Source organism: Bidens hawaiensis, unplaced genomic scaffold (genome assembly GCF_021521415.1).
Source record: "Bidens hawaiensis isolate Kalapana, Puna unplaced genomic scaffold, B.hawaiensis_p1.1 tig00019804_1, whole genome shotgun sequence".
In the NCBI taxonomy this organism is placed as follows: domain Eukaryota; kingdom Viridiplantae; phylum Streptophyta; class Magnoliopsida; order Asterales; family Asteraceae; genus Bidens; species Bidens hawaiensis.
The window spans coordinates 21827-44688 of NW_027493008.1; the positions used below are offsets into that span (position 1 = coordinate 21827).

Sequence of the window (22862 nt, forward strand, 5' to 3'; positions counted from 1 at the left end):
TGGAAGCTGTACTGATTCCTGTTATCTGCAAATAAAAGGAAGCACTATATATGTATGTCACATATTCATCTATGTATATTAATTCTTGAAACTTTCAACAAATTAATTACTATTACTTTATTTTTGTTAATGTGAAAGGATAACATTTCAAAGAATCTTTACTATGTTGCACGCGAAAGTAAAGAAAAAGGAATGGTGAAATTGCAACCATGTGATGTCTTTGTCAACCGACACGTCTCAAGTTAGATAAGTGCATACCGCAACAATCTGATTAGTGTAGAAACTTCTACTAGTCTTTCCATTAGCAATCACATAGTTATATATCAATGATATATGATGTAAACCAATCAGCCAAATATGAAGACAGTAGAAAAACTTCAATTATGAGGTGGACCATTCTAGCCTACTTAGAAAAAAGAGGCTTATTGCTTTGTTGACAACCACATATATATAAACTAGCTTTGCTGGTCAATTCTAAGGTATATCTTGATTACCAACACTCAAAATACATAATGCAAAAATGACGCGTGCATACATATCTAGAGAAAAACAAAGTGTGTTTGAACATCACACTATTTTGTGTAATTACATTCATTTCTTATTATAAGTGTCAGACCGTCGTGCATGTTCCTTCTGCGCACTTCCACCGCGTTATATCCCTGCGCGTTTATGACGAAATTATTTCTTTACACATTTCCTAGAAAAGTTTTTGGTCTTAATTTCCTACCCATATCTCTCAAAAGCATTTTTGTTAAAAAATAAAAAGAAAATAACACAAAAAAGTCTGTTTGCCTAATTAACAAAGTGATCAAGTTCGATACATATATATTTAGGGCCATTTATGTACTTATGTTTAGTCAAAGGGTCTTTGTGTTATATGGGACAGTATTAGGTAGTTAGCGTTACTAATTAGTTAAATATCTACCAAGTAGTTATAATTATTATTTATATAACCGCTACGTAGTTTAATATCCGTCATTCATATGTTGTATATATGGGATATGTTTGGCAAAACTAGCTGTAGCTGTAAGCTGGTGGCTGGTGACTTGAAGCTGGTAGCTGTAGCTTTTTAGATATGCTTAGATGTTTGACAGAGTAGTTGAAACTTTTAATAAAATGTATAAAATGATCAAAATGTGTATAACTAAAAAATATAATAATAAATGTATCTATTTTGGAGGGTTATTTAAGTAATTTAAAGTGCTAAAAGCTTGTAGCGTTTTCTAAACGCTACTAGTAGAAGCTTCAAGCTTTAAGATTTTTCTCGTAACCTAAAAGCTTCAAGCTCCTTCAACCAAACAATGCTTTTAATTGAGTAGGAGTTTTTTCTTAAAAGCTTGAAGCTAGAAACTCCTAAAAGCTCTCTGCCAAACATGCCCACGGTGTCGATGTAAACTACTTACAAAAGTGTGTCTTGTTTGATCAATGCATATAATTTATTTACGGTTAATCCTGTCTTCTTGTTCTTTAATTTAATTCTTGATCGATGGTTAATTCGTGATCCCTGGGTCCTATAAAGTCTAGATTTTCTGCTAAACATGCAGAGACAATTCATAATTATAAGATCCTGTTACAAAATAATGTATCTCATGAGTTTTCGTTGGAATATGGTTGTACATATATAAGCTAGCTAGCGTTTTTAGTGATACCTTTTTATTCAATCTCTACAATCAAATAATCAATACTAATTAAATGACGAGTTTTGCAGGATATGGATCTTGGAGAAAGCTGTGGTGTGAACCACAAAAGTATTGCAACGTATAGATAAAGCCAGCTACTGTATGCATAGAAGAGAGACCAAAGGAATAAGAAATTTTAAAGATATCTCAGTACTGTTACATTGCTTATTGCTCTCGGGACCACCTAAGAGTGAGATAACCACATATCATATATATTGCAATATATAGGAGCTGATCTAGAATTGAAGATATTTGTTCAAATTTTGTTAAAAGAGTAGGTGGGTGATCATGGCTGCTGCAACACTTAAGTTCTGATGTTCATTATACATAATATTATATATCCTGATTAACAACTATCATAGAAAATTTGTAGTTAGTCTTGCTTGTTTAGGTCTTGTATAGACTGAGATAACACTCGAGTCTCGACACTAATCGATCAAAGAAGAAGGTCGAGCATGAAACCCTACATAGATAAGAATATTAATCTCAGAAAGAAGAAGATCCTATTTGTTCTTACCATGAAATCCTATAGAGAGAAACAAAAATATAGTTTTAAATATTATTTGTTCTTACCTTAAAATAATACATACTAGAAAGAATTTGGTGTTTTAAATATTATTTGTTCTTACCATGAAATTCTATAGAGAGAAACAAAAATATAGTTTCAGTAAAGAACAGTGGAATTGATAAAATGTAAATTAGCATTCAGTACATACAACTCTCCTGTTGAAGGAGTGTAGGTAGGCCAACAATAGCAATTTTTTAACTAGGTTAGAGCCCGTGTTTCATACGGGTAAAAAATATAAGAAAAATAAAAATTTATTATATGTAATACGTAAATTCAATTGTTTCATATAATAATTTTTATATATGACTTTTTTTTATTAAGTTTTTTATATATTATGCACTATAATTTTAAGTTGAAAACCAAATTTTGATGTTTGATTTATTTCAAATAAAACATTCATACCAATATTGTTATATTAAATATTGTGTGTATAAAAATGATATTTATAACAAAATGTTGTCACAGATTTAAAAACTAAATTTACAAAGACGAATTTTATTGTAAAAGAAAATAAATAAAAATATATTATATTTTAAAATAAAGAGAGAAACGATTAACGATGCTAAAGAGATATGAAAAGACAATGCCATATTGTGAATTATGAAAATGTTAACAATTAAATATAATTTTAGTTTTATACTTGAAGAGAAATCACATTTATATATGTTAAGTTAAGAAATCAAACACAATTACTATTTTAGTGGAGTTGGTAAGCACATTTGGTTTGAAACATGAGCTCTTTGGTTTGAAATCCGTATCACATAATAATATGTTTTTCAAAATTTTTTAAAGCCTTACAAGTCATGGGTTATAATAGGAAAACGGGTCATGGGTAATAATATATCCAGCAAATAATCCCTTTCTTCGCTTCAGCATAACCTTTAATGTTGTAACTCTTCTTAAACATTGTAGGAACCGCTGGTTTCTTCGTTTTGACGAACCACTGAGCATAGCCTTCTTTCCATCTAGGCTGCTCTTCCCATTCAGATTCATCACTTGCCATCTCTTTACTCATATCTGCTTTCTCAACATCTGGAATGTCATGCTCTACATTCTCCTCAACTATCTCTCCCTCTTCTATCTCTGTATCAATCACAATCTCTTCACCAATCTTCTCTATCTCTTCCACTGGTAATACATCATCATCACCAACCAACTCATCATCCATCTCCTCAACCTCCACTACCACCACGTCATCACCAGTTGTCGACTCCCCCTGAGTTGTGGAAGTCCCAAGAGCTTGTACAGTTCTTGGCAACTCACCACCTGCACCTTTCGATGCATTGGGATCATCGTCTCGATCATTTCTCCTCTTGGTCCTCAACTCATCGCCTTTACAGCTCGTCTCCCCCTGAGATGCCAATAACTCATTCAGAGCATCTATGATTTTTCCATGTTCTACCAGCAGGGACGACTGCATCTGATTCTCTGCAACTAGGCGTTGAATAGCCTGGGTCTGGATAAGATTTACCCTGGATTGTTCTGCCACGACCCGTTCAAGTGCTGCTATTCGTTCTGAGTCTGATAAGGTTGCATCGAAATCGAACCTCATATGTGATATATCTTGAGTGTACTGAGGAGGGATTTCCGATGTCACCGGGACCTCAGAAGTAGAAATAGACGTAACCGCAGGTGGTATCGTCACCGATAATCCTGCAGTGGCCACAACAGTCGACTCGATAAATTGTGCCACGACCTCCGTTGGAGTAACAGTCGGAGGCGGCAACGAAACGATCACAGGAGCCAAAAGTTGGAAAGTAGTGGGTGGGAGGCCAAATGAAGATGAGGTAGCCACCACGGGAACAACCGTAGCGCTTGGCTTTGTACCCTGTAATGATGAGGGAACCATTGTCATACCGGATAGTGCTGGTGGAGTGAAACGTACCACCCTAGAGCTCTCACCGGCTCCCGATCCTGCACCTATCCGTTCCCTTCTTGACCTCCTTATTAACTGTTGTACCTCCTCCTCGTAATCTGTCTCGCTGTCATCATCAGTTCTCTTTCTCTTCCCATGTGTCCGTTCATGCGTTACCAATATCCTTCTTACCTCATCAGAACCAGCCACCGTAGCAGCTGTCCTAGTAACATTTACACCCGAAGCACGTTCAACCAGGACCTGTACATTCTCCTCTGGATCAACCCTTTCCATGTCAAAAAATCCTTGACCGCCAAACTCTGCGTCAAGGTCAACGTTCTCCTCCGGTTACACAACAGGAGCAGCAGGTATATCTTGAGGTGCTCCTGCCTGTTGTGGTGCCGGGTCCTTAAACTCGTCCCCACGAGCAGGCACATACCCTGGGTTGATCAAGTACCCAAAAAGTGGAGTATGGCGAGGACGGAGCTCAGGTTTGCTCCTCGCACTTGAAGATCTGCATTGGGCGAAGATTCTTTTGTTCACACTCTCTACATATCTGATTGGACGGCGCTGAGGTAGCGTAGGAGCAACATGATTCAAGATCATTTGCAAGAATCTTGGATACATGATGAATCTCTCACGCGCCATCGCCCTTCTCTGACGATCAATCTCATAGAAGACCATCTGACTAAAGCTGCATCTCTTGTTGTAAGTCAGAGCAGTCATCGCAGACTGCATGGTCGCGCCCATGCCATCAGTGCCCGCCTTTCTCCCTGAAATGCATACAATCATGACATGCATGAGAAAGCGCCACTGGTCAAGCAGAAATCCTTTCCTTCTCTGAGTATCCCCCAAGGGACCAGAGTATCCCATCCTCAAAAACGCTCCATCACGGAAAGGAGCCACAAACTCTGTCGGGTAATCCCTTGTCTCATCTCCAAACCGTAAAGCCGCCCGGATTTGTTTAGAAGAGAACTGAACAATCTGATTGTTTACTGTTGCGCGCATCACCGGGGGTTCGACTCTACAGTCATATTCCACGGTCTGCCAAAAATCCTCAATGTTAGGCAAGGATATTGGCAGAGTTGTTGTAATCGCGTGGAATATCCGCGAGCGTAAAAGAAATGTGATGATTTCGCGGAAATCATCAACTCCGCTCGCCTCCGGGTCTAATGTTATATACATGTTGTGACCCGGGAAGAACTGTCTCTGGTTATCACCACCGTCATCTCCGCCTGCACCACCTACAGCAGCCATATCTGCATCAAACAGACTAAGTTAGATACACGACAACACAAATCACAAGTTCGCCTGTTACCATTAGCGAAGTTGTGATCTATTATGTAAAGGCGAAGTTAAAGGTGGGGCGAAGTTGGGAAACAACTTCGCTTCAAATTGAACTTCGTCTGATAACTGTTAAGTAAAAAGGTCCAGGCGAAGTTAATGGTAACTTCGCCTAATCACAACATCGCCTCATAAACTGTTTCAAAATCTATAAACAGGCGAAGTTAAACCTCAGGCGAAGTTACGGATAACTTCGCCTAAACTGTAACTTCGCCGAATTCGAATCGGCAACAGATAGATGTATCGAACGACGTGTAGATGATGAAATTGGAGATCGAGGACTCCGTAACACATGATTTTATGAAGTTTTAGACGTTCAAGTAAAATACTATCACTTAATAACAAGTTTGAAATCGGGTGTTTAAGGTTCGAAAGAACGAGGTCGTTTATCGAGTCGAAACGACCGATGATTAACCTCAATAGACAGAGATTATACGATAAAAGAACCCTACACACCTAGAAATCGGACTAGGATCAAAAGAAAGTTAACACAGATGATCGATGATATATGCTCGATAAGTTCGCCTAGGTTACGGAGAGGATAAGTTCGCTGAGTTTTAGAAAATAAAGAAGTCTGACCTTAAAACTTCTATATATAGGGTCAAAGTTAGTACATACGAAGTTATCGATAACTTCGCCTATACCAGGCAAAGTTATGAACAAGTTCGCCGGTATTTACAAAACAAACCCCTATACTTTGACAAATTTGCAATTAAGTTTTAAAACATCCTTTAAAGCGTTAAATGATACGATCAAGACCAAGTAGCCAGGTATAAAATCATACAACTACATAAGTAGAAAAATTTTAAAAAATAAAGTACACGGGATCAAATTTCAGTCTCGATAGGGACTACCATGTTTTAGAAAAGATCCGAACAGGAATCATACTAATTACGTGACTGTCACACAGATCCGTGTTCAGCTGTATTATGACATAAAGAAACAGGTTGTAAGCAGGTAATATACTTAAAATGGTTTTCATCGTTTCTGTGATACGAGTTAGGTTCAATTAAGCTCAAAACTTAAGTGGGCAACAACTCAGAGATTATGATGTCTCCTATCTATTCTCAAAGCGTATTTGGCTTTCCCCAAGTCACCCCGAGTTGACCTCGACCCGTAGTGTCTGATTAAGTAGTAATTACTCTTCGATCTTAGACTCTGCTTCCAGTTCACCTTCTTGCGTCTTGATTGAGAATCATTAACATTATGAACTCTAGAATACACATTTTTTTTTATTTTTTTTTATTTAACATGTATATACACAACTTCAAGTAGAAAACAACTGCAAGTCCCGAATCTGGATCACTGCAGTTTCTTGACATGTTATCTTCACGGGAATCAGAACACTCACGGGCTCGTGTATGACTGGGTAATCGCTTTTCTGCCTATCATTCGGAAAGATATGTATGAAGACATGCACAACTCTTAAGGAGTCTCCACATAAAATCGAGTAGATTTAGTTAGTATCACTTATACTTTTACGCACCATAAAAAGCTACCATGACATACAATGACTGTTCTAAAGTCTTTTAGGCCTAATAACTTCACTAGTTAAGCACACAGAATCAATATATCTATCACCTTCCAAGGTTAGATCAATTTTCTGTTAAACATAGTAAAGTAACTTCTTACGAAGTAGTAGACTTGAAAAATAATTTCATCTCCCTTTAAAAAAATTTAACTTCAATCGCCCCGATCAAGTCAAAGTCTTCAGGTAAACGGCTATCCTGAAGATCCAAAGGATCAGCTGGACCGACCACATACAAGTATGTGTCCTTCTAACTAAGTATGATCGACTAATTTTCAGCGAAAGAATAAAAACACATCATAAACCGCCCCGGTCACTTTCAGTCATCTGGTTAATGGCTATCCTCATATTTTACAAGAAGAAATGAGGACCAAACATATCCGAAGACATGTCCTTCAAACTGAGGCAACCGACATTGTTCTAAGCGATAGTGACGTTTTTTTTTTTAATTTTTTTTTAGTACTGAGACAAAAAGCAGGGTTACTCGGGATTGATCATCCCATTCAGCTCAACAAGGTTTTGAAATCTAGTTTTGTCAAACGCTTTCGTAAACATGTCAGCGAAATTATCTAGCGTATCAACCTTTTTGAGCACAATCAGTTTCTTCTCAGCACAATCCCGTATAAAGTAATGACGAATGTCAATATGTTTAGTTTTACTGTGCTTTACGGGATTGTTAGTTACTGAGATAGCAGCAGTGTTATCAATGCAAATAGGAGTAAGTGAGAAATTCAGACCATAATCGCGCAACTGTTGTTGAATCCAAAGAACCTGGGAGCAGCAGTTGGATGCTGCCATGTATTCTGCTTCACAGGTTGAAATGGCGACTGAGGTCTGCTTCTTGCATTGCCATGACACTAATCTGCCACCAAGAAACTGACATCCACCTGTCGTTGACTTCCGACTCTGATTGCACCCTCCATAATCAGAATCTGTGTACGCGACTAGCTTCAAGTCTCCTCCTCTCGAGTACCACAACCCCAGCTTCGGCTTGCCTTTGAGATACCGCAGTATCCTCTTCGCACCCTTCAAATGAGATTCTTTTGGGTTTGCCTGAAAGCGTGCACAAAGACAAACAGCAAACATTATATCAGGCCTAGAAGCAGTTAAGTACATTAAAGAACCTATAATTGCCCGATATTGAGTTGGGTCCACGTCTGCATCGTTGTCTGAATCAGCACCCAATTTGTGATTGACGCAGACTGGAGTATCATATGGAGTGCTGTCCTCCATCTTGAAGCGTTTGAGAACATCATGAACATACTTCGTCTGATGAATGAACATACCATTTTTCTTCTGATCAACCTGCAATCCTAAAAAGAAGGTTGCGAGACGATGATCCCAATGCATCGAAAGGTGCAGGTGGTGAGTTGCCAAGAACTGTACAAGCTCTTGGGACTTCCACAACTTAGGGGGAGTCGACAACTGCAGCTGGTGGTGATGATGTGGTGGTAGTGGAAGTTGAGGAGATGGATGATGAGTTGGTTGGTGATGATGATGTATTACCAGTGGAAGAGATAGAGAAGATTGGTGAAGAGATTGTGATTGATACAGAGATAGAAGAGGGAGAGATATTTGAGGAGAATGTAGAGCATGACATTCCAGATGTTGAGAAAGCAGATATGAGTAAAGAGATGGCAAGTGATGAATCTGAATGGGAAGAGCATCCTAGATGGAAAGAAGGCTATGCTCAGTGGTTCGTCAAAACGAAGAAACCAGCGGTTCCTACAATGTTTAAGAAGAGTTACAACATTAAAGGTTATGCTGAGGCGAAGAAAGGGATTATTTGCTGGATATATGATGAGCAGTTGAGGCTCTTCGTGATTAAGAGATATGACGGTGTTCAGTATTTCAAAAGACTTTTAAGATCGTTGAATACACTGCCGGAATGTGAAGTGAAAGACTTAGCCAGATTAGGGTTGATTAACCGAAGTAATGATAATATGGCTAGAGTTATTGGGAAAATTGTGTGGAAAGAGAGTATAAAAGAGAAGAAATTTGAGCTGTTGAAACCACAAAAGGGAAAACTTGTTGAAGACAAGGATAGAGGTTTGAGAGCAGATGGAAAACCTTGGATGATTATGAAGTATAAGCCGATCCGGTGCCTTAAAGAAGTGCCGATGAAACAGATGCCCAAGGATGTACTCAAAGATCTAAAGTGGTGGTTTGTTGATTGTGAAACAGCTGAAGCAGTGATGGAAGACGAAGATGAACAAGAGCTGCTAAGAGTTTATGATCCGATGCATCTCGTGAACTTGTCGCAAGCTGATCTGCAGGTGCTGAATGAGAAGAAAATCTTTTATATTCCTGCTTGGAAAGACGAAGCGAAGAAATATCAAAAAATTGTATCAGTTTGTGTACGCGAAGGAGTTCATGCTTGAAGATGAAGATGCAAGATCGTTGAAGATTACAAGACACGTGTTTGAAGCTAAAGAGATGAAGCTACTGCCAAGGGGGAGTCTGTTGGTGCATGATGTCAGTAGTTCAGTGTCGAGTGTCTGTAATCGTGTTAGTTAGATTTGAGTTTTGTATGTAAGCGAAGTTGCTAACAAGTTCGCTGATATAGGCGAACTTGTTAGACAAGCGAAGTTAGTGACAACTTCGCCTGAACATGCCAGGCGAAGTTGTCGTGAATATATAGTCTAGGTTACGGATTAGATTAAATAATTGAGAGAGAGTTTGTATTCGAGTCAGAGAGTTTGTACTCAGTGATCTTTGTATCACGTGTTTACGGTTGAAATACAACGTGTGTTTGATTATCGTATCGTGTGTTGGCTCGTATCATTTTTCTATACTCGTAACGTCTTACGTAGGGATTCCGCACCTACGTAGAACGAGATATCTCGTGTAGATCCGGCTGGGAACCTACAAATATTAAAATTAGCACTTTCCTTGAGTCGTTGTGGAGACGACCTTACCTACCCGTACTTATTATAGATATTTAAGTCTTTAAAGTTGATTGTTTGACTAGACCGCGACAACCTACGTCAAAATGGCGCCGTTGCCGGGGACTCAACGCGCTTAGTGCTAGTTTAGTCTAGTCTAGTTTAGTTTAAATTAGCATAATTTAGTTTAATTTTAATTTATTTTCTTTTCTTCGTTGATTTTACGCGGGGTGTGCTTGTTCGGTGTGTGCAGTTAATCTTTTAGGTTGATGCATACGAGATTTTCCCGAGATAAGGAGGTATTTATTGCAGTTTGATCCTGAGATTGAGAAAGCCACGAGAAGAAACCGAGCAAATCAAAGAAAAGGTGAACCTCAAGGCCCAAAAGTAGAAGACATGAACCATCAAGAACATAACCCATACCCAATGCCACTGGTGTTTCAACCCGAGAATCTTAGCCCGCCACCTCAATGACCTACCACCACTCCACCAACACATTAACCAAAACCAAAACCCAAGAGCTCAAAGAAGATACCAAATGTGAGATAATCGTTCCATAAGGTCTAAACCACCAAATAATCAGGTCAATTTTGAGTTCGAAAGAGTAGCTATCGGCGGAGGTTGTTCGATGAATTCGACGTGTTTGAGGATGAAGAAGAGATGGAGGATGCTCAAGGGGGTCGATATTATATAAGACAACAACAACCCCATGAAACCGAACACCCGAGCCCATTCAACAACCAAGAAACCACCGAGCCCAAAGATGACAAGAGATTCCCGAGACACAATTTTCCGAGTACGAGTTTAATGATGGGGTTCCGAGGGCATTTGTTCCACCGCCCGTTCGGGGAGTTCAAAGCCACTTCATTCCACAAGTGGCCACGAACCCGCTTCCCATTGTCATCCTGGTTAGAGAAGGAAGAACGTTTTCGGTAAGACAAAGTAACCTAACCGGGATGCCTACTTTTCATGGGAAAGAATATGAAAACCATACTTGCACTTGAGAGAGTTTAATGCTATTTGTGCCACCATCTCAAGTCAAGGGTTCACTGCCGATGAAGTCAAGCTAGTTGTGTTTCAGTTCAGTCTCAAAGATCTAGCGAAACAGTGGTTCTTATCTTTACCGTCAGCAGGTATTTACATATGGCAAGATCTGGCTCAGTAGTTTTTGGACGAGTATTACACACAACAAAGAACGTCCGAGGCCTGAACTTCAGTCAGAAACTTTCAGCAAGGGTCGAGCGAAACATTCCATGAAGAACGTCCATGATTTATGATGACAAACGATACCCTAACCGAATTGTTGACACAAATGACCCCGGACAACACAATTGCCAATTCTATGTGTAGGACAACTAACTCAATGATAAGGCTTGATGATTCTAGTTCAAGTACACAAGAGCTTAAACCCAAAATGTTGATGAACAACCAAACAAACGTTACACGAATCAATAATCGCAAACACAAGCCTTAATCAACCAAATAACTAATTAAGCAAGACAAATTCATATAAAATCAATCAAGCTATATTCATTAAGCATAAGAATCTGATCATAACAATATTTCACACAAAACCATAGCCTAGAACGAACACATACGACTAGTCGGACATCGACATAATCGTTAAAGCACTTATCTTGATGAACATATGATCAATGACAGAACCGGAAGCTTCGGGATGGCTGAAAATCGTCCTAGAGCACCTCTTCTGCCTTTGGAAGTTGATCTATCCGAAATAGGGTCGAAAAATCGTTTATATAGTGAAAACCCTAACTTTTGCCGACATTGAGCATCTTCGCGTATCGCGAAGTTGCATGTCCTGCATCTTCTCGATACGCAAAGATGCAATTGACTTCAAATTCAGATTTGTCTCGTCAAGAAACATGAAATTCATATATTATGGATTCCGTAACTCATTTTCTAGGCCGAGATATGCCCGTTTTACTAAAGGACACTTTCTTGGTAACCGATCTTGTTTAGTTTTCACTTCGGCTTCAAATTTCTCATCCAATCCTTTCCCGAATCCTTCTTAACCCTCAATATATGTTTTCCCATCCTTCCATCTTCTCGAGGCTTGCTTAATCTTTATCTGGATGGCTCTGAATTAGCTCGTTTAAGCTCCATAACTTCCAATGTCCTGAAAACACATAACAATGCTTGAAGTACCAATGTTCATTCATTTATTTAACTAAATATAAATAATTAATATATAATAATAACTAACTTTTACCTAACCTTCACGCGACGCAAAGATGAAGCCTTGGCATGTAGTAGCGATGTGTGGAGTTGTGATGGAGGACGAAGAAGATGAAGAAGAGGAGGTGAATTTCGTTCAGGGTGAGAAGCGGTACAATAATGAAAATATGAATTCAAACACCTATAACATGAGCCTCTGGAACCACCCCAACTTCAGTTATGGAAACCCGAACACACAACAAAACCCGAATTTTCAAGGTAATTCCCAAAAAACAGGTTATCAGTCAAATCAAAGGCAGTATGGGAATGAGAGGGGTAATGGTCAAAGCGGGTATAATCAAAAGGAGTCGGGGGTTATTATAAGGATTATCAGCAGGGTCAGCAAAGTCAAGGGGCAGCTCAAGGTAAAGGAAGTTCTTCGGGTAACAAGGAAAAGTCGATTAAGGATGTAATAGATTTTCTGAAGCAAATGAAGACAGATCAGGAGGCATTAGAATAAAAGCGTGAATCAGATATTGGAGCTTCAAGAGAAAGCTAATGATGCGAGAGATAAACAGGTAAGCCAGCTTGCTGAGGAAGAGGCTAGTTTGAAGAGAAATCCATCCAAGTTGCCGAGTGATACCTTGAAGAACCCGAGCCATCAGAGTAGCAGCTCTTTAAACGGTAAGAGTGCCCATGTCAACCAGGTAAGTACCCTTAGGAGTGGAATGGTATATAATAATGGGGTAGCTCCACCACCTTTAGTTGAAGGTGTGGTGGAGGACTTGGGGGAAGATGGGAAGAGTGACGATGAGGTTGAAATTGAACCAAAAAATAAACCGAAATAGAAAAATAAAGATAAAATTGAAATTGAAATTAAAACAGGAACACCAACCGCTAAGGAGACGAGCCCAACGAATAAAATCGTTCCGTTTCCTCGGGCATTGGTGAACCCCAAGACCTCATCGGCACTTAGAAAGAGGGGCCCACGGCAGGAGGAAATGTGGGAAATATTTAAACAAGTAAAAATTAATTTACCCCTCATAGATACAATTAAACAAGTCCCTGCATATGCTAAATATTTGAAAGACTTGTGCACTAAAAAACGAACTCACAAGTTGCCCAAAAAAGTTGACATAACTGCAAATGTGAGTTCGGTTTTGACGGGTATCCTCTCACCCAAGCTACAAAATCTGGGAACGCCAATTATACCCATTCAAGTGGGAGATTTTAAAATGACTAGGGCGTTGTTAGATCTTGTGGCTGGGGTGAGTATTCTCCCAGGAAGCTTGTATGACCAGTACGACTTTGGTCCACTTAGAAAAGTCGATACCACCGTGGTGTTGGCCGATTTGACACTCAAGCTTCCTAGGGTAATCGTGACCGATGTGATTGTAATGGTAGAAGATTTCTATTACCCGGTTGACTTCCTGGTTCTAGACTACGTGACGTTTGACCTGAAACGGAAACCGAAGGTGATTCTTGGTCGGCCCTTTTTGGCCACCGCAAATGCTTTAATAAACTATAGAACCAGTGTAGTGGACATGGCTTTTGGTAATAAGAACCTTCGTCTTAATGTGTTTTCAAACGTGTCTAACCCTCTGATGAGTGACGAATGCTTCGCGGCTGAAGTCATTGACGGGTTAAACCCTCACGAAAGTAAGGATGATGCCACAGGGGAGTGCTATTTGTTGCAGGAAAACAATTGAGCACGCATTGCAATTGCAAGAAGAAGAAAAAGCATTGGAGTTGTATGCTGCGAGTATTGGGAAACCGATATTGTCTCAGCAGATAGAGAGGTTGCCCGATATGATTGATTCAAAGTTGAGACCATCATTGGAGAGTCCGCCGGCTGTTGAATTAAAGGAGCTCCCGAAACACCTGAAATACGTGTTCTTGGGGGAAGGAGAGACTTTACCGGCCATCATCGCGGCAAATTTGGAAGACGAGCAAGAGAAGGCGTTGGTGGAAGTCTTGAGATAGCATAAGGCGGCGATTGGTTGGACGATAGCAGATTTGAGAGGGATCAGCCCATCCATTGTCATGCATAAGATTATCACCGATCTTGAGTCAAAACCCGCTCATGATGCACAAAGAAAGTTGAATCCAAATATGCGGTAGGTAGTGAAGAAGTAGGTCTTGAAGTGGTTGGACGCGGGTATCATTTTCCCAAACTCAGATAGCACGTGGGTAAGTCCAACACAAACAGTTCCGAAGAATACGGGTATTCAGATAACCCGTAACGAGAAAGGTGATGAAATCGCCACCCGACCGGTAACAGGGTGGCGGATTTGTGTTGATTATAGGAAGTTGAATGCGACATCTAAGGACCAGTTTCCCTTGCCATTCATTGACCAAATCATCGAGAAACTTGCAGGTCAGAAGTTTTATTGCTTTCTAGATGGCTATTCGGGGTACAATCAGATTGCTATTCACCTCGATGACCAACATAAGACCACTTTCACGTGTCCATACAACACTTTTGCATTTAGGCGAATGCCTTTTGGTTTGTGTAATTCCCCGGCCACCTTTCAAAGGTGTATGATGAGTATCTTTTTAGATATGGTCGGGGATTCACTTGAGATTTTTATGGACGATTTTTCGATTTTCGGATCATCTTTTGAAAAATGCTTAAATGTATTAACTAAAGTTTTAAAAAGATGTGTGGAAACGAATTTGGTCTTAAGTTGGGAAAAGAGCCACTTTATTGTTCAAGAAGGGATGGTTTTTGGACATGTCATCTCAAGTAGGGGATTGAGGTTGCCCAGGCAAAAATCCAAGTCATATCTAATTTACCGCCACCTACTAATATAAAAGGGATTACGGCATTTTTGGGTCATGCTGGTTTTTACCAAGTGTTCATTAAGAATTTTAGTGTCATATCGAAACTGTTGTGTAACTTGTTGTTGAAAGATGTGCCATTTGTTTTTAACGAAGAGTGTCTTAAATCTTTTAATGTACTAAAAAAACAAATTGGTGGAAGCCCCGATCTTTTTGTCACCTGATTGGTCACTTCCATTTGAGATCATGTGTGACGCAAGTGATTACGCGGTCGGGGTCGTGTTGGGTTACTGGTGGATAAGAAGCCCGTTGCCATATACTACGCAAGCAAAACCCATTCCGATGCTCAGATTAATTACACCACTACGGAAAAGGAGTTACTTTCGGTAGTATATGCACTTGATAAGTTTCGATCTTACATTTGGGGGAGCAAGGTTATTGTTGTTTCAGATCACAGCGCAGTCAAGTACTTGATGGAGAAGAAGGATGCAAAGCTGCGCTTGATAAGGTGGATTTTACTGCTCCAGGAATTTGATGTGGAGATCCGTGACAAGAAAGGAAGCGAGAACGTGGTAGCGGATCATTTGTCGAGACTTGTAGGACAAGAGGAGGAGGAGAAAGACGAGAGGGCCATCAATGAGTCTTTCGCGGATGAGCAATTGTTTTTTGTTTCAACTTTGCCATGGTATGCTGACATTATTAATTTTCTTGTTGCAGATACAACTCTAGAGTTTTGGCCAAGGAAGAAGAAGTAGCATTTCCTCTCGCAAGTAAAGTATTATGTGTGGGAAGATCCGGAGTTGTTCAAAGTTGGTGCGGACCAAGTGATGAGACGTTGCATACCGGATGAAGAGTTCGGAGTGTCTTGCATCATGCTCAATCATCAGCTTGTGGAGGCCATTTCAGCCGCCAGAAGACTGGACATCGTGTGCTTGCGTATGGATTTTATTGGCCTACCATCTTTAAGGATGCAGTAGTGTTTTTCAAGAACCGTTTTAGATGCCAACAGATGGGGGTATTTCAAAGAGGGACGAGATGCCCATGCAACCAATCCTAGTTGTCGACATCTTTGATGTTTGGGGGATTGATTTCATGGACCCGTTCCCTAATTCATTTTGTAATCTTTATATCCTGGTGGCGGTCGATTATGTGTCTAATTGGGTAGAAGCAATCGCCACCAAGACGAATGACCATACTGTTGTTTGTAAGTTTGTCCGGTCTAACATTTTTTCACGTTTTGGTGTTCCCGCATTATCATTAGTGATGGGGGTTCACATTTCAAAAACTTCAATTTTGGCAAACTACTTAAACGGTATGGCGTAAACCACCGTATTGCCGCTCCAAATCACCCTCAAACGAGTGGGCAAGTGGAGGTTTCCAATAGGAAAATCAAAGAAATGTTACAAAAAACTGTAAGGCCTGATCAGAAAGATTGGTCAAATAAACTAAATGATGCTTTGTGGGCTTACCGTACCGCTTATAAAACGCCAATTGGAACCACCCCTTATCGGTTGGTTTACGGGAAAGGGTGTCATTTTCCTATTGAGCTAGCCCATCGTGCTCTATGGGCGGTTAAGAATATTAACCTAGATTATGAGTGTGCAGGTAAACAAAGGAAGTTGAACGTATGCGAGCTAGAAGAGTTAAGAGATGAGGCTTATGAATGTGCATCCGCCTATAAAGACAAGATGAAGAGGGACCATAATGCTAAGCTTAGAAGAAAGACATTCGAGGAGGGAAAACGAGTGTAGTTGTACAATTCGAGATTGAAGCTTTTCCTGGGCAAATTGAAAAGCAAGTGGACGGGACCTTATCAAGTCAAAAGAGTTGGAAAAGTATGGAGATGTTGAGATCGAAGATTTTGACAATCATCTGAGGCAAGTGGTGAATGGCCATCGTTTGAAGCCTTACTTGGGAGATGCGGATTTGAACAAAGAGATACATGAGTCGGAGGTTTGCTTCTTGGCGGACGAGCCGACTTATTCGGTTGACTGAGGAACCAAGGGATGTCGAGCTATAGACATTCAATTCAGCGCTAATTGTAACATTCATTAAATTTCAGATTCTAAAACCTGACCCATTTAAAATTTCTGATCTATTGTTATTAAATCAAATTAATTATTGATCATTTATTTAATTACTTATTTGATTTAACTATCAAAGATATACAACATATGCCCTTAATTAATCTTTAACCCAAAACTGTGTCCACCTCTATTGTTCAGGTACTTATTTGCAAAATAATATTCAAACACCCTTCTTCTCCTTCTTCCCTCTCTTCCGTCACCGACACCCCTCCCCCTCTATGGCAACTCGTGATTTTCGCCTTAAATCACGAAGATGATTAAACAAAATGATTTCTCCACTTAATTACAACCACACCGACACTATAATTGTAGTATATATCAACCATACGACAGCTAATCGCGTACTATTGAACCCGCGATGAAATCGACTCTTTAACACTATAAATACACGAGTATAATTCTATTAAACGTCACCACACCTTCCTCACAATATTCCGAACGTAAACTTTAACCTAATTGCATCAGGCAATGCTGCTAAGATCGATTTCTGAATTCAAGTTTGGGCCGTGAACCAGTTCATCAATATTCCTTAATCCATCATCAATTACAGTAATTAAATTATGTGTTTAGGTCGTCTTTAATCCACAATCAGTAACCCTAAATTAATTGTAAACAACACCGACCAATTAACTCGTTTTGAAAACCTAGGGTTAGTTTTGGGGAAGAACAAGAACCAGGGTTACTGCATTTAAATTTTCTGTTCTAGCTGAAAACAAACCTGCGTGCTAGCTCAGATGGACAACTCTGTTGTAATTAAGACATGTAAACCGGCCTGGGCGCGGGTTCGAAGCCTTCCAGGCCCGGTTTGTCATTTTATTTTTATTTTTGAATCTTTTCTTGTTTATTAACTATATACAAAAGGTATTATAAATAAAATAATGATATTCTCTACCACTCGCTTGACGAACCAAAACATATTACATATTCAAATAAATTTTTCGTTCAACTTTTCCGTCAATATATATATATAATATATATATATATATGCTTACTTACTTATCTATAATTAGTAATTATTTTATTCAAGCATAAATGTAAATTAATAATAATAATAATAAATAGAATGATTTAAAAACCTGAAAGACTCCAAATCTTTCAAACCGATTAAATCACAATAATGACATTCAAACTAATAGTATCCCATCAAATCTCAAATCGCCATGTCTTATTAATTCTTTTCCTCATTTATTAATTATACTATCGTTAACAATAAGATCTTTTGTTGACGCATTTCAAGGAGCTTGACCGTTTTTTCTTAAGTCTTATCGCCACTCTCATCTTCTTTAACCCACTCGATAATGTAAGTAATTCACACCCCCCTTTTTACCGTTTTACATTTTGGGGGCGTTATGCGTTCACAATTTAATCATTTTATTTCACACTACAATTCCATTAGTTGCATTATATGATATTGCTCAATTAGTTATATGTGCAAATGTGATTATGTGTTTATTTTATGTTTTGGTGGTTGGTATCCCATCCTCATCCTCATTAGTATGATCAAATGCCGTCAGAGTAGCTCGTTATCTATGTGATTCGAGTGAAAAGACAATTTTTATATTTATTGTTATGCTAGTTGTAGTAGTTCATATTATCGCAAGGAATTGCCATTTTTAATATTATATGTAATCAAAAACCGTGATTACTTGCTCAACTCTATGTTGAGAAACTATGTATTTTCACGCATGGCGCAGGTAGCTGTATTGAATGAAGAAACAAGAGATTAAAGAATAGATTGGACCTTAGGATGCATGATGAATAATGATGAACTTTATTTCAATTATTTGTAGTTGAAATGTTTATTTCTTTTTGAGACAATGTTTGTGATTTTGTGTACTTGATATATGAAATAAAGAATTTAGATATTGACACGTGTATTTTACTTTAGTGTCTTTTGAGCTATGATACAATTATGTCGCGCCCCGACATATTCCGCCTTAGGTTGGGGTGTGACACTAACCGAGAGGCAACCCGACATTTGTAAGTTGTATTCTTTGTATATTGAGTCTAATTAGCTAAGTGTTTTCCTCAAAACGTGCAGTATAGAGCAAGGATCGAGTGTGGGGAAGCGACATGTCGATCATCATTGTGGAGAATTGGTATGCACATGCGTCGCTAGAGGGAGCCCCAGGTACGCAGTGATTGGTATTTGGCAACCGAAGTTGGTGACGGGGGAAAAACAGCTTAAGAGACTTAAAAGATAGATATTTTTTAAAACACCAAAAACCGTAAAAATTACTGTGAAAATGCAACTTCGCTCGACGCGAAGTTGAGTTGCCAGGCTTGCATCTTCGCACGACGTGAAGATGCCAAAGTCAAAGTCAAAATTGAAAGTCAAAGTCAAGGTGCAACTTCGCGCGATGCGAAGTTGCGTGTCTGACATCTTTGCGCGACGCGAAGATGCTCAGATCTGACGAAAAAAATTATATAAAACCGGATTTCCTTTCACTTTCACCACACATTCTTCATCTCTAACCCTATCCACACATCAAAATCCGGCCGCCCCCTCATCCGTCACCACCGTCGCCGGCTGCCACCATCACCACTGTCACTATTATTGTGTATTTGCATCATCTACATTTAAACCGATTTAAAGGTATGTTGTAACAGCCCAGCTACCGCCGCACCATAATATTGTCCGCTTTGCCTAGGACGTACCACCATCACCTCACGGATTTGCTTTTGGTTGCCCAGGTGGAGACTTCCCAGGAGGTCACCCATCCTTATACTACTTCCACCAGAGCACGCTTAACTGTGGAGTTCTCCTCTCATCCACTATCATTAAGCGCCCAAAACGCGTTATAATGGGGAAGGTATCCACCTCCTTATAAAGAAGGCTTAGTTCTCCTCCCCAACCGATGTGGGATGTCACAATCCACCCCCCTTAAGGGGTCCAGCGTCCTTGCGGGACCTGGCACCACCGGTCCGGCCCTGGCTCTGATACCAACTTGTAAGACCCCGAATCCCGGGAATCCTACAGTTGGTAATCATATCCAAAAATTCTAGAAAATTTAATACCAAACAGATTCATCTTATTAAAATCGTTTCAGAGTACTAAACAGCGAAAAGTCAAAAACAGTTCATTCCATTAAAATAACCAATTTAGAGTATGATTCAGTGGAAAATCATAATTATTAAAAACAAGTTCCCAAGACCCGGGAATTATGCCCAAAATCAAATTTCAATGTATTTAACAAAACTTTGAAATAATAATGTTCATTATTAAAACTTCCGACTAAGTATGTCTTTCACCGTCAAAGTAGCTTCTTGCACGTCCAAGCGGTAATGCATCCTCCTCCCAACCTGAAACTCACACTAACATGCGCACAAAGTCAGCTTGAGCTGAGCGAGTTCAAGTTTTAATAATTGACACCTAAAATAATAATAATCATAATCATTCCAAGAGTTTTAAAATAAACAGGATACAACAGTTGGGCCATCATCAGTAATAAGTAATCATACTTATATATATATATATATATATATATATATATATATATATATATATATATATATATATATATATATATATAAACATCCATATAATTATATCCCTATAGATATCATCCAAGTAATAACATCAGGGTCGAGCACACGTACAACCCAAACACATAACATTCGATGATGATCATGCCACACGAGCCCCCCCCCCCTCACGAGCTTTCCAGGGCCCGCCACAGGATTTAAGAACCTGAGTAGTATAGTTTGGCCCGGCCAAGATCACCATCCATCCGTATGCAAACACAAAGTAGGCATACGCAACATCCATCCGTATGCAAACACAAGTATAGTCGGATAAAACTGTAATATGGTGTGCATGCTAGCCCAAAACGTAAAAAGAGTAAAAGGGGCATCATGAACTCGCCTGACGCAAGGCACGAATTCACCACGAGCTAGAGGACCCCTAAGTATTCTTGAAACTCAAACGCCTGTCGGTTTACATACAAACATCACTAACGACATTGAAAGGACTCGTTTATCCTACGAGACGTTCTAACATGGTTCGAGTTACATAAAGGCTCGACCTCCTCAAACTCATTCATAACAGCCCCCGGGGCCTTAAGTTTACCAACACGACCCTTAAATACTCCCTGGAATAAAGAATTCCCAAATTACCCCCGGAAGTACTAGGTGATACTATCACGCGCGTTTAAGAGTTGTTTAAGCTCTTAACATCCAACTCAGCCCCGTGTGGACCCAATATGATAATTTCACAGCCAACAAGTCCACACGACGCCACATGAGTCAAATGGGCCGGTAACTCGCAAGTACAACGCACTAACTATTCAATAAACTCAAATGCGAGTTGTACCGACCCGTTTGAGTAACCGACAACCAATTCAGCCCCAATACTTATAAAAATCATTTTCCAACAGCCCTTATATTAAACCGAAGCTATTCGAACTGAATTGGTCATCACTTAGTTCATCCCTCGCGTTAAACGCAACAATCTACCATTCTAGCTAACCGAAAACTATCTTTCAAACAACAACTAGTTGACCAATCAAACGAATACCAAAATACATGATTTTAAATATGTTATATGGGACATACCTAGGAAGATTTTGGTGCAAAAACTCACTTCAAACAGCCCCGACAAGAACACGATTGAACATCCACCGATTAAGCCTAAAACGAACTTATCGATCAATAACAAGTAAAACGGGCAGATTTTAGCATGCGAAGATGCATTTAATTACAATAAGCGCGTTAATATGATCAATCAAGGTGTATAGGACTTGGGGGAACATAGAACTAACCTTCAATTGAAGTTTTGGACCTTAACCTTGGCTGCACAAAAGAAAAACGAGGGTGGGGAGGCTGCACAAACTTCCGATCGGCTGAAGTGGGGAGGAAAGGGTTAGGGTTTTGTTTATGTTATAAAAATCTTACACTCTAGCCCCTCAAATTTTAAATAAGTAACATCTTGGTTGAACTTGCATGAAAAGTCAAGTATGATAGGCTTACGAGGGTGGCACCGAGCTCCCGGAAGAATGCCAGATCAAGCCCGAAAGGTATACACAATGCTACAAGGTTAAACTCTTTTTAAAGGAAATTAACGAGCATTACAAGTGAAACTCTATCCGCATTAGTTCCTGTCGCATCGGGATTCGGGGACGAATCCCATTGTAAGGGGGTGGACTTGTAACGCCCGCTAATTTTCGGTTTAAAGATTAAAGCATGTAGAGTATGTATAATTCTCGGGATTTAACCGACACTTCTCGGAAACCTTTTCGTCATCACGGTACGTTAGAACGTTTAACTTTTTAGCCAAGATGTTAATTTTTCATAATTTGAGGGACTAGATGTGAAAAAAATGTTTATAACATAAACAAACCTAACCCTAACTACCCCATTATTCCGATCGGCAGCTTCCAACCCCCCCCCCCCCTCCGCGATTTTCTTTATTACAACCAAGGTGTGAGCGTAAAACATCAATTGAAGGTTAGTTCTACGATTCCCCAAGTCTTTTACACCTTAATTGATCATTATATCACGTGTATTGATCGTTAAATTGCGTGTTGTAGGCTTACCGGGTGGCTGTCAATTCTAACCTTTTTGGGACTGTTTTGGTTGAGGCTTTTACACCAAAATCCTCCTAGGTATGTCTAGTATATCATACTTAAAAATCATGTTCATTGGTGTTCGTTAGGTTGGTCAACTAGTTGTAGTTTGAAAGATTGTATTCGGTTGACTAGAATTGTAGTTTGGTGTGTTTAACGCGAGGGTTGAAGTGATTAATGACCAATTCAGCTCGGGGGAACTTGGTTGATGTACGGGCTGTTGAAAAATCATTTTTATAAGTTATGGGGCTGAATTGGTTGTCGGTTTCTCAAACAGGTCGGTAGAATGCGCAATTTCATTTATTGAATAGTTGGTGCGTTGTACTTGCGAGTTACTGACCCATTTGACTCATTTAGCGTCGTGTGGACTTGTTAGCTGTGATTTTATCATATTAG

General features: G+C 39.5%; 1 protein-coding gene across 1 annotated transcript; it reads left to right on the forward strand.

Moving 5' to 3' along the window:
* Positions 1 to 13269: 13269 nt before the first annotated feature.
* Positions 13270 to 14017, forward strand: LOC143559304 (uncharacterized). The gene is made up of 2 exons (XM_077047924.1): positions 13270 to 13676; positions 13732 to 14017. The coding sequence occupies exons 1-2, from the start codon at positions 13270 to 13272 to the stop codon at positions 14015 to 14017; spliced, it is 693 nt and encodes a 230-aa protein (XP_076904039.1).
* Positions 14018 to 22862: the final 8845 nt, after the last annotated feature.